The sequence below is a fragment of the Vigna unguiculata genome, chromosome 5, assembly GCF_037176805.1.
Source record: "Vigna unguiculata cultivar grain cowpea cultivar isolate G323 ecotype 2 chromosome 5, ASM3717680v1, whole genome shotgun sequence".
In the NCBI taxonomy this organism is placed as follows: Eukaryota; Viridiplantae; Streptophyta; class Magnoliopsida; order Fabales; family Fabaceae; genus Vigna; species Vigna unguiculata.
In genome coordinates this window covers 47,601,104-47,615,894 of record NC_140796.1, presented here as the reverse complement: position 1 = coordinate 47,615,894, position 14,791 = coordinate 47,601,104, and the positions used below count along the sequence as shown (strand labels likewise).

General features: G+C 28.7%; 1 protein-coding gene across 1 annotated transcript; it reads left to right on the top strand.

Annotated features, from left to right (window-relative positions):
* The first annotated feature begins 10,516 nt into the window (after positions 1 to 10,516).
* LOC146886499 (uncharacterized) lies at positions 10,517 to 12,622 on the top strand. Its single transcript, XM_085673474.1, has 5 exons — positions 10,517 to 10,699; positions 11,119 to 11,254; positions 11,385 to 11,704; positions 11,866 to 11,923; positions 12,462 to 12,622. The coding sequence occupies exons 1-5, from the start codon at positions 10,517 to 10,519 to the stop codon at positions 12,620 to 12,622; spliced, it is 858 nt and encodes a 285-aa protein (XP_085529600.1).
* Positions 12,623 to 14,791: the final 2,169 nt, after the last annotated feature.

Genomic DNA, 14,791 nt, shown 5'->3' with positions numbered 1-14,791 from the left:
AGAAACATGTGAGAATAAGAGATAAATCTAATATGTAAAAAAACTCAAAAAGATAATAAAAAAAAGAAGTATCTTAATAAATATTTTTAATTTTTATTATATTTGATTTTATGTGTTATCATTTATTATTATTAAATGTTATACTTTATAAAAAATTAAAAAAATACCTAATTTAATAATCATATTTTTTAATATAAACTACCTATAATTTAAACATTTTAAAAAATATTAAAATTTTTTAAATTACATATAATATAAAAAAATTAAAAAAATTTGGGAGGGGGGCCATGGCCCCTCCCTGCTCCTCAAAACATCCGTCACTACTCATGGAGTAGGATAATCACAAACTCACATTGTTGGAAAAAGAAAAAAAATCAAAAAGTGTTAATCACTCAAAATACAAAAGTATATCGTATGTTTCCTGAATTTGATTTTTTAATTTAATCACTTTTTAGTATTACCATCCAAAACCTTAATATTTGTCCTAAATACAAGTACTAGAAAATATATATACACATGTGATTAAAGACAAAAGTCAACAGTAAAGGGGGCGTGAAGAAAATCGGAGTTGTTAATGAAAAACAACGTTATACAAAATAAAGAGATCACGTGAGAGTTTGAAATCCGTTGCAGAGACTTTCAACGGTTGATTGATATGAATGAAACAAAAGCTGAGATTTGAAATGGTGGTGAAGAACATTTAAGTCATATTAGCTACATATGGTCAAACACTTGCATCCCACGCCCAAGGAAATCAACTTCCAAGTTCTAAAATAAAATTTATAATTATTTAATTTTAGATGATTAATTTTTATCATATCTTTCTTAAGTTAATTTTTTCGGCTAAATGAGTTTATGTCGTTGTTTTACTCATCAGCTTAATATAATAAGTTGATGTAAATTTTTCTTTATATAATATTTAACTTTATTATTTTTACTTGATATTACGATTATCATTGTATAATATTTAACTTTATTATTTTTACTTGATATTACGATTATCATTGTATAATTGAATTGTTGTTTTTATTTATAGGTTTAGAGTATTTATAATTTTGTTATTTTTACTTAATTTGAATTATTCTAATTATATTTATAAAAACTGTAATTTTTTTATTTAAGGATAAATTGCTCTAAAAATATATCATACTAAGGTTTTATTTAGATAAAAAAGTGAATAAAATCAATCTTAAAAGGATTTTGTTATTATACGACTGACTTGATAAATTTGACTAATATCTTTAAGGGTGTGTTGTGAAGAATAATTTGAGTGAGAGGAAGATGATTGATTTAGATTGATTGGAGGGTGAAATTTATGTTGTTTTTTAAAAGATTTGAAAGAGATAGTGAAGTGTAAAAGATTTGATTGATGTGATTAATAAAAAGTTAAATTTCATAAATGAAAATGTAAGGTTCCCTAATTGTCCTTAGTATTAAAAAATTAATATAAAATGATATTTAGATAAGTTATAATTAATTTTTGATATTTTTGTATCAAATAAAATTATTAATATTTATTAATTGAAAAAATTAATATTATAATATATTTGATTTGAAAAATTAAATATTTGAAAAAGGTTAAAAAACATGCATGAAAACGAATTAAGATACAAGTCAAACAAAACTGGTTTCATGAGTGTTGTGTCAAAATAGAATAGATTCCAATTAAAATAAAATTGATTTCATTCGCTCACATATCTGATTTCAAAATAAATTAACTTTCATGTTATGTTGTCTCGAAATCATTTATGACCTTCACCAATAATAATGATGGAAAGAAAAGTAGACCTCTAACGATAAAAATAAAAGAGTATGTTATTCTAATAAAATAACAAAATATTTTAGTAAAAAGGTACTATTACTCTTAAATCTCTATTGCAAATTATAATACTGTTATGAGATCAATTTCATAAATCAATACCTTCCACCGCTTTCTATTCAATATAAAATAATATAATAAATTTTTTGAAGCAACACTCACAATTAGGTTTAAACGATAATTTACCAGAAAAGAACACGACTTAAAATAAACTAATAAAAAGTGTAGATATTTTGTATTAGAAAAGATTTTGTCTGTTGTGTGTGATGTGATAGAACATGAGACAAAAGTGAAACATGATATTTCAATTCGATGTCATTGATGATGCAACAAGACGACGTGTCAGAAAAAGTCTCCTGGAATATGGTGTGAAACTAATCAGTCAAATCAAGATACCATAGATCTGATCTCTTATCATTTGTCAAAACTTTCGGCTTCGGTGAATCAAAATAACAAATTATTTTCCCCTATTTATCTGAAATTAGCATTCAGGCGCTGAGGGAACCCACAAATCTTTATTCAAAAGTAGAATATTATGACTTAATACTTTTATATTTTAGACCTGTCACTATTCTTATAATTAGATAGTATGTTATATTTATACTTGTTTCTATTTTAGTATTTTTCTTTTCAATTAATTACGCACTTATGCACGATATTTATCAATGTAGAAGACTTTATTGTATACAAGTTGGAATTTGGTTCTCTAAAATGGAAGTCTAATAATGTATTTTACTTTCTTGTTTTACAAGTTAGAAATCGATTTCATGTAAACTGAATTCCGAAATGAAATTTTTTTAAATCATTAACATAATAAAAAAATGTATAACATTTATTTAAAAAATAATTGGAATATATTAATTTAAATGCAATAAATATAATCAAATATAATAATCATTTAAAATTAATTTAAAATATTTATCTAAATATAATAAATATTAAAATTAAAATATAAAATATATGTAATAATTGTTTAAAAATTAATTAAAGTATACTTATTTAAATATCATAAATATTAAATTAAATATAAATAAATGTAATAATCTTTAAAATGAAATAAAATATATTTATTTAAATATATGAAATATTTCAATTAAGCTATAAAAAGGATGTAATTGTTATTTAGTTTTTTATGGATAAACAAATTCATATTTATATTTATTTAACTATAATAAAAAATAGAAAATAAAAGTTACATTACTTTTTTTTTTAAAATAATAAAATCTAAAAAATATTAAATTTTGAAATTAAATATAGTAATTAAAATGTAAAAATTTAGCCAACATATATTGAATAGTTGTCGAACTAAATAATATTTGAAAAAAGCTTAGTAAATAATATGTAAAATTATATTTATTAAAAATATTTGAATATTTCGTTAAAAGTATTTAATTTTTTATTATTTGAAGGAAAATGCCTGAAAGACATAAATATAATTAAAACAAAAAAAAAAAAATATATATATATATATATATATATATATATATATATATATATATATATATATATATATATATAAGAAAGTTGAATGTGGGTATTCTTATATGTTGTGGTAATTGGTGTAGTTATTGTCTTAGTCAGATATTGCATGTTTGGGTCAAAAATTTGACTCATTTTAATCATTACAAAGTAAATATAAATATAACTTTTCAAATATCAGTATTAACCAAACTGCAATGTTAACTGTAGTTTAGTTAACTTTAATTCGACGAAAAGATTAATTAAAAAAAACTAAAAAATATGTAAAATTATTTTTAAACTTTTTATTAAATAAGTACTTGTGTCAGTGTCGATTTAGCGAATATTAACTGAAATAATGAGTAGAGTTAAATATGGTTTTAATCTTTTAATTTTTATTAAAAGTTGGAATTAATTTTTTTTTCAAATATTGTATTAATTTATTTTTCATTTTTAGAAATGCGTAAATATAGTCCTTTAATCAGATTTTGTTAAGTGTTTTAGATGTTTCAAACACGTTTCACGATAATGTTTGAGTTGTTTACATTGTTTGACATATTTTTGCGCTTCAATATTAGATGAAAAATGCGTTTGAAACGTTAAATACACTAAATAAAATTTGGTTAAAATAACCAAATTCATTCATTCTAAAAATGGAGGACTGAATTATTTCAAAGTTTAATTTCAATTTTCGATGAAAGTTAAGAGATAAAAGTATATTTAATCTTAAATATTAAAAGTAAAAAAAAAAGTTAGTCTTTATTTAGCTGACACTAATATTATGTTCTTTTAAAATTTATATTTCTTTAATTTAGTGTTGACTAGGTTGGGACTAAGTATAAAAGAAATATGAAAAAAATAAGGTTAACATCGACTTAACATGTAATAGTCTTATTTAATTTTAATATCTTATTTATTATAATTAACATCAATTAAACAAATACTAATAAAAAGAAAAAGATAAGTTTATGTAACTGAATGGACACTAACTTTATTTATTTAAGTTAGTGTTGGTATTAAATATAATATAAACTAAAATAAGTAAGATTAGTGCGGAGTTAAAGTATATTAACTCCATTTATTTTTAATATTTATATTTATTTAAATTGGTCTTGACTAAGTGAACAATAAGTTATATATTTTAATCCGTATATGTTTTTAATATTATATATGAATTGTTAATTATTTTTAATCTAAAAGTTCAAAGTTAAAGTGACAAATTTCCTCTCTCATAATTTTACTTTTACACTTTCTATATAAATTTTGTAATATTTTTTGTTCACATTTATAAATATTCTGGCACTCATATATTTCATTATTACTTATCTTGTTTACCTACATTAATCTCTTTCATCCAGATATCCCTTTCATCTACATTTTTTTCCATCTACTTCATCAACATTCTTCAACCTATCTCCTTCATTTATACTCATCTTCTTCATTCATGTTCATCTTCTTCACTACATCCATCTATTTAATCTATTATAATTTATTTATTTACTTTCATTTATATGATTTGAATATGAAGGTACTGTACAATTATTTTAAGTTATTGTCATTAGCATCAATCAAGTCGATGCAAAAAAGTTTACAATAGAAATATTTTACTGCTTTAATTAAAAAAATTAACTTAAAAATTAGTGATAATTTAACATCGATTACATTGATGTTAGTTAGAGTCAACCTTCAAAAAGACAACGCTATCAATTAACATCCATGATTTAACTCACATATGTGCACAACGCAAAATTAACACTAATATTTATATAATTTTGAGTCTTGTTTGTTTGCGTAAGCTTTAGACAAAAAAGGTCGACACTAAATACACTTTTTTTCACACTAACTGGATAATTTTTTATATGATGTTAGTGTCAATTTTAATCTCTTGTAATATTGATTTAAATTAAAAAAAAAATAATTTTGTTATACTTTATTATTTAAAATATTTTATATATCATTTTTATTTTTTATTATAAATAGATCTATATTAATATGAAGTATTATAATTCATCACAAAAACTAAATAATTATTACATTTTTTCAATTGTAAAAACTATTATATTTAAATAATTATTACTTTTATTTTTATTTATTTTTAATATTTTTTATATTTAAATAAAATTTTTAATTACGGAAACATTTCATTGGAAGGTAGATATACTTACACCTGTTTATATATATATATATATATATATATATATATATATATATATATATATATATCAGGAAAATAAAATCAGAGTACGCAATTTGACTAATTTAGATCTCTATTATTTATATTATATAGGATTATGAAAATCACTTTGAATCAGAAATAAACTACAGCTAAATTGAGTATTACACTTGTCATTTGTCATTAGATTTACGGTATGATTGGTTATACTCTTCATTGAACTTATATAACACGGATTGATTATATGTTGGGTTAAATGAAGATTAAATTCGATTGAATTGAATTGAATTAAATTAAATTAGGTTGTATCATTTATTATCTAGTCAAGTTTAATCCAATTTAAATTAATTTATTTATATACCGTGTTTAATAAGAATAATATGAGATTTATGTTTGTCTACCACTTGTAACTATGGTAAGTTTAATTAAATCTAAAACTCAACAACTTTATATCTTTTATTGTTTTGTCTCCGTCTTTTTTTTTTTTACTTTCACTACTTCTTTTTAGGGATGACAATGCAGGCTGATCCGGCTCGTTTAGGCCAGTTTCATATTTGGTCCGCAAAATACAGATTGGCATTTTCAACGTGAGTTGAAAATTTTGTCCTGTCCTGCATAAATGCGGGTCTGCAAACCAACCTGTGTTTTTTTTTTTAAAATAATCTTATCATAAAGGTTTTAATGTTCAACAAATTGAGAAACGTTAACCAGTTCACAATATTAAGCAAAGACTTTGGGAAGTTGATGATAAATTGATAATTCAACATTCATCATATTCATATTTGTACTTTGACATACATGATATGTTATTCAAATTTTATCACATCCAAAAATACATAATACTTGCATTTTTCAGTCACATTAGAATTTAGAATGTTCATGAAGAAGTCCAAAAAGAAAGTAAGTGATATACACAAGTACAATTTTTTCTATGTGAGCTAGTGGATCGGTTCGCATAAGCCGCAAGCCAGTTCACACAAACTGTGGACTTCTGCACGCCGGACTCATACGAGCCAAGACTCAATGTCCTGGCCCACCCTATATTTTCTTAATAGGTATGCGGGTCAACCCACTGGACCAGATCCATATTGTCACCTCTACTTAGTTCCATTGCATCTCATCCTTGACATTAGACAAACAAACTTAAAGACTATTGGAGAAATGTATCTTATTCTTCGTATCAACCTTAATATTTCCGACTCTGCCATTCGTCTCCATCGTTTTCCTCTGCCACATCTAAATTCTTATTCTTATGTTAGACGAACAAAACATAACATTGCAATGTGTCGATCTTCTTTACATCAACCCTATTGTTTTTGCATTTGTTGTTTTCCTTCACCATTCAGCTCCTTTATTTGCCTTTGTAATAACTAAAATTTTACGATGCAATTAATATTTTTGGTATACAATGTATTGGAACTATATTAATTATGAATTGTATACATCTTTTGTTATTATTATCTTAGAATAATGTAAGATGTCAATTTATGACTACGATCAATCTCCTTAAAATCGAATACTAACTATGGACGGTCTTCTTATGATCGAATATTAACTACAACTGATCTTTTTATAAAGATAAATACTAACTATGACAAATCTCCTTAAGATCCAAATAATGACTATGGACCATCCCCTTAAAACTGAATACAACTTAATGTCTCAAATCTTATGTTAATAGTAAGATCCTCTGAAAGTCCTACTCAATTTGTATCATTTATGTTCAATCACCATCAATGTTAGAGATTCTACATAATCAAATTCATTTGAACCATGCTAAGGACTCAAGTAAAAACCTACCACGGCTCCTTCAAAGGGTTAGGTAAATTACAATTAAATAGCTGACAATGCAATTTGCACGTGATAACAAATACAGAACACTAGTTTGATTAAACGTTTGAATAGATATTATATGAAACAAAAGATATTAGGTATTGGAGAAAAATGTGAAGGTGACCCAATGTGAATTTGAAACTTATTAAATTCAACCAAGAAAAAAACACTCTTATTGCACATGTCAAAATGAAAATAATTGATGAACTTTTTCTTTAGATTTGTTGAAAATGAAGGGTCAGAGTTGTGCTGTTATTTCCATTTTCTTACAACGGGAATAGAAAGTAATATTTTCTTTTCTAAATGTTTAAATTGCTTAAGTTGTATGACGTTAAGCTCCTCCTCCTGACTACTACGAGTAAGGACTAAAAATATTAAAATTTACTACCACTCTTTCTATATGTACAATTTTATTTGACTTCAAATTTTGGCATATTTCATTAATAAATTTTATTTTACTAATAATTGATTATATTTTATTTTTATTTTCTGATGTTAGATATTCTGAAAAGACTTCGTGTGTCATGATATTGTGACTTTTATTTAAAGTTCTTAGTGAAATAACCAAAATAAATCATAAAAATAAATAATAATAATAATAATAATAATAAAATAGAAATATGATAAAAGAAAATAGATTAAGGTAAATATTTGTTATAACAAATATGGGATAAATTTTTAACGAAGAAGGATAGGAAATAGTCTGAGTTGAGGATCACATCTTGGAGTTAATATAGGATTACTTATTTATTTATTCTTTAAATTATATTAAATATTTTTAATAATCACTACATCATTTAGAAAATAAAAAAAATAAAATATATCATCTTTTAAGATAAAATATTGCATTTCAGCGTAACAAATCTTCCAGGTTGAACCTTACACTTCGTGCTTATAAGCTTTCACTCGAGAAAATATATAGACTTAAATTGCCCCGAGTTACATCCCCTATAATCAGGTTTTAGTAAGTAACATACCATATTAGTGTTCATGTTAGGTTTTAAGTCGTGGTTGTACATTGCGACCTTGTGTATATATCTTATTTCATAATTGTCACTTAGAGATGCTCGCATGTCTCATAAGAAGACCCTACCATCAGACTCACTAGGTAAAGCCTTAAAGGTAGTTTATGACTTGTACACCTACATTAATTGTCATTGAGTTTATTAAGAGATATTCTAAAAAAATAAACATAATAATGCATATACCTCAACCAACATGATTATTGCCATAATTTAAAGTAGGCCTAACGACATGAATGAGACATAATCTTTATTCAAATCAGCTTGTGTACTTTAGTCAGTAAACAACTTAGTTCTTACTCATTAAATTCCATTCATTGTGAAGATGTGTGTCATTATTACAACTAATTTATGAACTTTAGTCTCATTCCAACTTAAGAATCAAGTATTTGTTGATGCATCAATCTTTTGGTAGATGGATTTGCAATATTTCTTTTTGACCGGACAAAGTCAAAAGGGATAATACCATTAGTAATTAAGTTTCTGATAGATTTGTATCTCACTCTTATATGTCTTCTTTTATCATTAACATTTTTGCTAGAAACTTTAGATATAACAATTTGACTGTCACAATTCATTGAAATAGGAGGCATAAACTTATTTAATAATGGTGAATCATATTTTTTTTAATAGATTTTGCCTTAGTAGTAATAGTATCTAAATCCTTTGTTTTCATGGTAGGTTGTGAAATAACAATTTGGTTAGGAGATTTTCATGATACCGCTCATACATAATTTAAGTAATTTTTTTATGTATTAAATGTGTTTCATGCTAACATTTGAGTTGTTTACACAGACACATTCTCGCTTCAATATCTATCCGAAAACGTGTTTGACATGCAAAAAAAAATTATAACTGATCACTAAATTGGTCACTAACTAATTAAGTAGAAACCAATTTAGAGATTAATTCATTTGGTAACCAAAACCTTACTACTAATTTTGAGTAACCTTGTTAGCCAAAACCTTGGTAATTAATTTTAAAGAGCAATTGAGTAACCAATTATAATTTTTTATTCATAATAGTAACTATTTTAATAACCAATAATTTATAATTTTGTAAATTAGTATCTAAATTAGTCACTAAAATCGATTACTGTTGAGTTTTCTTGTATTGTATCAAAGTTCAAAAGAATAATAATAATAATAATAATAATAATAATAATAATAATAATAATAATAATAATAATAATAATAATAATAATAATAATAATAATGTACACTATCTATACTATTATACAAAGAGATTCTATCTCATGGTGTACACACATTTTGTTTTTAGTTTTAATGATTTTTAAATCAAAATAATTATTTTTCCAATTTTACCCTCTAAATAATTGTTTTTTTAATTTAACTATTCTTTTAAACTAAAATAAGTATATATAATAAAATAGTTATGAAAAAACTAAAAATTATATATAATAAAATTGTAAAAATTATTTAAATTTACTTTTATAATTATAAAAACAATAATAAACACTAGTGCAGAATTCCTATTTTACCTCGCCTTATATGCCTCGGTTGGCCAGGAACCGAAGCATATAATGGCGCGGTGGCATTTTTGCAATTACAACCAAGTTTTAGGCCTCGGTTCTCCAAATACCCGAAGCCAAAGAGGGGTATAGGTCGCGGTTCGCTCAAAACCGGTGCCAAAGAGGTGTTTAGGCCTCGGTCCATCAAGACCCGAAGCCAAAAGGTGGCTGGAAGTCAGGGTATAGGCCTCGGTCCATCAGGACCCGAAGCCAAAAGGGGTCAATGGCTTCGGTTGTTCGAAGAACCGAAGCCATAGGGTTTATTTAGGATTCAAAAATCGCGAACCCTCTTCTTTCTCCCCGCGCCAGCCTCTGCAACTCTATCTCTCTCTCTCTCTCTCTGCTGCCTCTCTCCGCTGCACCACACCTTCCGGCTAGTGCAACCACCACGCGACCTCCTCCTCCGGCCACCATCGCGCGCTCTCTCTCTCTCGCGCGCTCTCTCTCTCGCGTGCTCTCTCTCTCTCTCCGTTGCACCCACTGCCACCACACCCTCCGACCACTGTTGACCATCTCCGGCCACCTGCGACCACCTCTGGCCAGTGCGCGAGCCCCCTCCATTTCGCGTCTCTCCGTCGCTCTCTCTCTGTCGCTCTCTCTCTCGCGCGGTCTCTCTCGCAAGCGCGCTCAGGACAAGCCTGCTTCATTTGCGAAAACCTTGACCCAATCTGATGCCAACAATGGCGGGGGGTTTTCTGTTCCGAGGTACTTTGATTGTTGCAGGAGACTCGATTGTGTTTTTGAGGGCAGAAAACGGGGATCTCTGTGTCGGGATTCGGCGAGCCAAGAAGGGGATTGGTGGGGGACTCGAGGGCTCGTCTGGCTGGAACCCTGCTGGAGGAAGCTGTCCCATATGGCCTCGGGTGCATCCAAAACCGAGGCCAAAAGGGTATCAAAAAAGCCCATATGGCCTCGGGTGTACCCAAAACCGAGGCCAAAGGGGACTCTATGGCTTCGGTTCTTAACCGAGGCAAAAAACTATGACCTTTTGGCCTCGCCCCAATATGCTTCGGTTCCCGAACCGGTGCAGAATAGTGAAAACAATCGCTGCCAAAGACCCTTTCTGCATTAGTGAAACACGATCATATGTTTTTCACTACTAAGTGTATCAGTAATAATATGAACGATGGAGAGAGAGGGTGGGAAAAGATTGAGAAATGTAGTCACCGTTCACATTACAGTAGACGTATACATCTTTAAAATGGGATCTCCCCGCACCATTCTTTCAGAACCCTAAATAGTTGTAAATATCTGAACATCAGCAGGATCAATGGCTGATCAGCAGAAAAGGGATCAACCTTCTTCTTCAATCAAGGGGGTCCAAAGAAGGATTGCAGAAAAAAACAGGAGATCGCACATGACCAACCTTTGTTCCAAGCTTAACTCTCTTCTGCCTAACATAAATATTCCCAGGGCTTGTTTTCGCTCTCTCCCTGCACCATGCATGAATGGATTTATTCAAGAAAAATATAGTATAGTGTTTTTCTAAAAATTATGTGTATGCCTGTGCATTGTTTGAGGGTAACTTTTTGTTAATTCAGGGTGGAGCATTATCACGTGGTGATCTAATAGACGAGGCTGCCAATTACATCAAGAACTTAGAGACAAAGGTGAAGATTGCAGCGGAGAAGAAAGAAAGCTTAATGCAGAAGAAGAGATCTCGTAGTGGCTGTTCCAGCACTTCTCAAGCACCGAAAATTGAGATTCATGAAATGGGTTCCTCTCTGCAAATCATTCTGACGTGTGGATTTGACAGCAACTTCATTCTTACAGAAATCATTCGCATACTGCAGGAAGAGACCATTGAGGTCAAGAGTATCCATTCTTCACGCAATGGAAACTCAATGCTACAAGTTCTGCAAGCACAAGTATGCATAATCACTGATATTTTTCCTTTGCTTTGTTTAGTTCACAAATCAATTAATCAAACCCCTTCAAGTATACTTTTAAGATAAATATTTCATTAATCATGCAAATCTTATATGATCACTTCACCCTCCTCTTTGTTTATGAATTTGTATTCTGCAAGTGTTTCTATCCGCAAGGAACAACCGCCATGAGCGAGAGACTGAAAAGGTTTGTGAAGGAACATCGGGAGAGCTTTTAAGGCGCGCTATGCTTTCTCCATTTGAAGTTTAAATGCCATGAGATGCTGTTGATTTGAAGTTGTTTGTCAGATTGAGATTGAATAACAAATGACTGGTACTTCTATTGCTTGTAGTGACTTCAACGAAATTATTCAAACCAGTCGATGAGTTCTTTTGATTCTTATTATTACATTCAAATATGTTAATAGCTGAGTTTGAAGTCTAAGTCAACTTTACAAAATTAGTTTATAAGAGGAAATTTCCATGCACCTATATATTGTAAATTGTTTTATTTCTAGTGAAATTCGATGTTTGTTAGACATACACCTATTAATGTCAAGTTCTAAACTCAAAATATATATACCTCAACGTGAGGGATGTGTTAAAAGTCTCACATAAACTAAAGATAAGAAATTTATAGTATATAAATACGAAAATGATATTCCAACATAATTTTTGAACTCAATTTTGACATGGCTTACGTGGCAGCCTTTTTTTATTTTTAAAGTAATTTTTTTAAATGAAACTAAAGTGATGTGCACGTGCACGGAAGTAAGTTACCCTGAAAGTTGTTTTTGGCAAAATGAAATTGTTGGTGTGACAGAGAGAGAGAAAGGGGAAGAAAGTGGAGTTGTTGGTGTGACAAAGAGAGAGAAAGGCAGACCGACAGAGAGAGCAAAAGGCATGGGTAAACTCTAGATGTTAGAGAATTAGAGAAAGAGAGAGATCAAAAGTCATAGAAGAAGACGTTTGTGGTTGCCAGAGAACAGAGGTGTGACTAGAAGTCATCCACGACGACGTTTCCACCATTTTCACGTTTGAAGTGTAAAGTATGTTTGGAAGTTTTTGCACAGTAAATCAAAGAAGACGACCACTAAGGCTTTCAAAAATCCAACACCTCCGGCACACCACAACAACGATGGTTGACCCATTTATGAAATTTTTGATTTTTCAGAATTCCATCTGTTCCCATTATGGAATGTGTTGGTGACTTAAGACGATGTGGTTGGCATATATTCAAAAATTGCTTAAGCCTTTTGGGTCTCTGAACCAGAATGTTGAACATAACTCCCCACTTAATTGTTTTCTAGTCCCCAGTTTTGAATTCATTTTTTTTGTCAAAATTCCGTGACCAACCTTGTGTACCCATTAAGGAATGTGGTGGGGATGAAAGACGATGTGCAAATTATGTTTTCATGGAAATATATTTTTAGCATCATACAGTCACTGGGTCCGTAACAAAATCCGTAAAACTGGTAGTGTTAACCAAAATATGTAACAGAACTCCCCACTTGTTTTAGTTCCACTCCCCACTTTTTAACGTAATTGAGTTTAAAGAGGATGTTTTTGCCTAGCAAATAAAATTGAAATTTGAAATTTGAATTGGTTATAAAAAACATGAAATTTGAATTGGTTATAAAAACTGGTAGTGTGAACCAAAATATGTAACAACACTCCCCCCTCGTTTTAGTTCCACTCCGCACTTTATAACGTAATTGTTAGTTTAAAGAACATGTTTTTTCCTAGGAAATAAAATTGTAATTTGAAATTTGAATTGGTTATAAAAAACAGAAAATTTGAATTGGTTATCAAAACTTTGAAATTTGAATTGGTTATAAAAACAGGTTGTGTGAACCAAAATATTTAACAGAACTCTCCACTTGTTTTAGTTCCACTCCCCACTTTTTAACCTAATTGTGAGTTTAAAGATGATGTTTTTGCCTAGGAAATAAAATTGTAATTTGAAATTTGAATTGGTTATAAAAAATTGGAAATTTGAATTGGTTATCAAAACTTCAAATTTTGAATTGGTTATAAAAACTGGTAGTGTGAACCAAAATATGTAATAGAACTCCCCACTTGTTTTAGTTCCACTCCCCACTTTTTAACCTAATTGTGAGTTTAAAGAGGATGTTTTTGCCTAGCAAATAAAATTGTAATATGTTGACATTGTCATCAATAAAAACTTTAAAATTTCAAGTGGTTATAAAAAGTTTGAAATTTGAATTGGTTATAAAAAGTGGTTGTGTGAACCAAAATATGTAACAGTACTTCCCACTCGTTTTAGTTCCACTCCCCACTTTTTAACCTAATAGTGAGTTTAAAGAGGTTGTTTTTGCCTAGCAAATAAAATTGTAATATGTTGACATTGTCGTCAATAAAAATTTTGAAATTTCAATTGGTTAAAAAAAGTTTGAAGTTTGAATTGATTATAAAAACTGGTTGTGTGAACCAAAATATGTAACATCACTCCCCACTCGTTTTAGTTCCACTCTCCACTTTATAACGTAATTGTTGGTTTAAAGAACATGTTTTTTCGTTGGAAATAAAATTGTAATATGTTCACATTGTCGTGATTGTAAACTTTTAGATTAGAATTGGTTATACGAACCTTGAAATTATAATTGGTTAAAAGTACTGGTTGTGTCAACCAAAATATGTAAAAGAACTCCCCACTTGGGGTAGTTTCAGTCCCCAATTTTTAACGTAATTGTGAGTTTGAAATGCGTGTTTCTGCCTAGTAAATAAAATTGTAATATGTTGACAATGTTGATGGATTCAAAACACAAGACTGGGAACCGAAAACCAAAATATTCATCACCACTCCACATGAAGTTATTCTTGACTCCATAGTTGGAACTGAAATTCTGGGACTGATGTTACTCTTGTTTTGTTGTTAAATCATGATTGCCTACATCCAAATAAGGTTGCACCTAATGTATTGCTTATATGAATAATTTGTTTGCATCAAAGTATCAAATATTTCACCAGTATTTGCACATTGAAACATCAAATACATGTTAATTAAAGAAATGACTCCCAAGTTACAAAAACCTAACAAAATGCCACAATTTATTTAAATTTTTG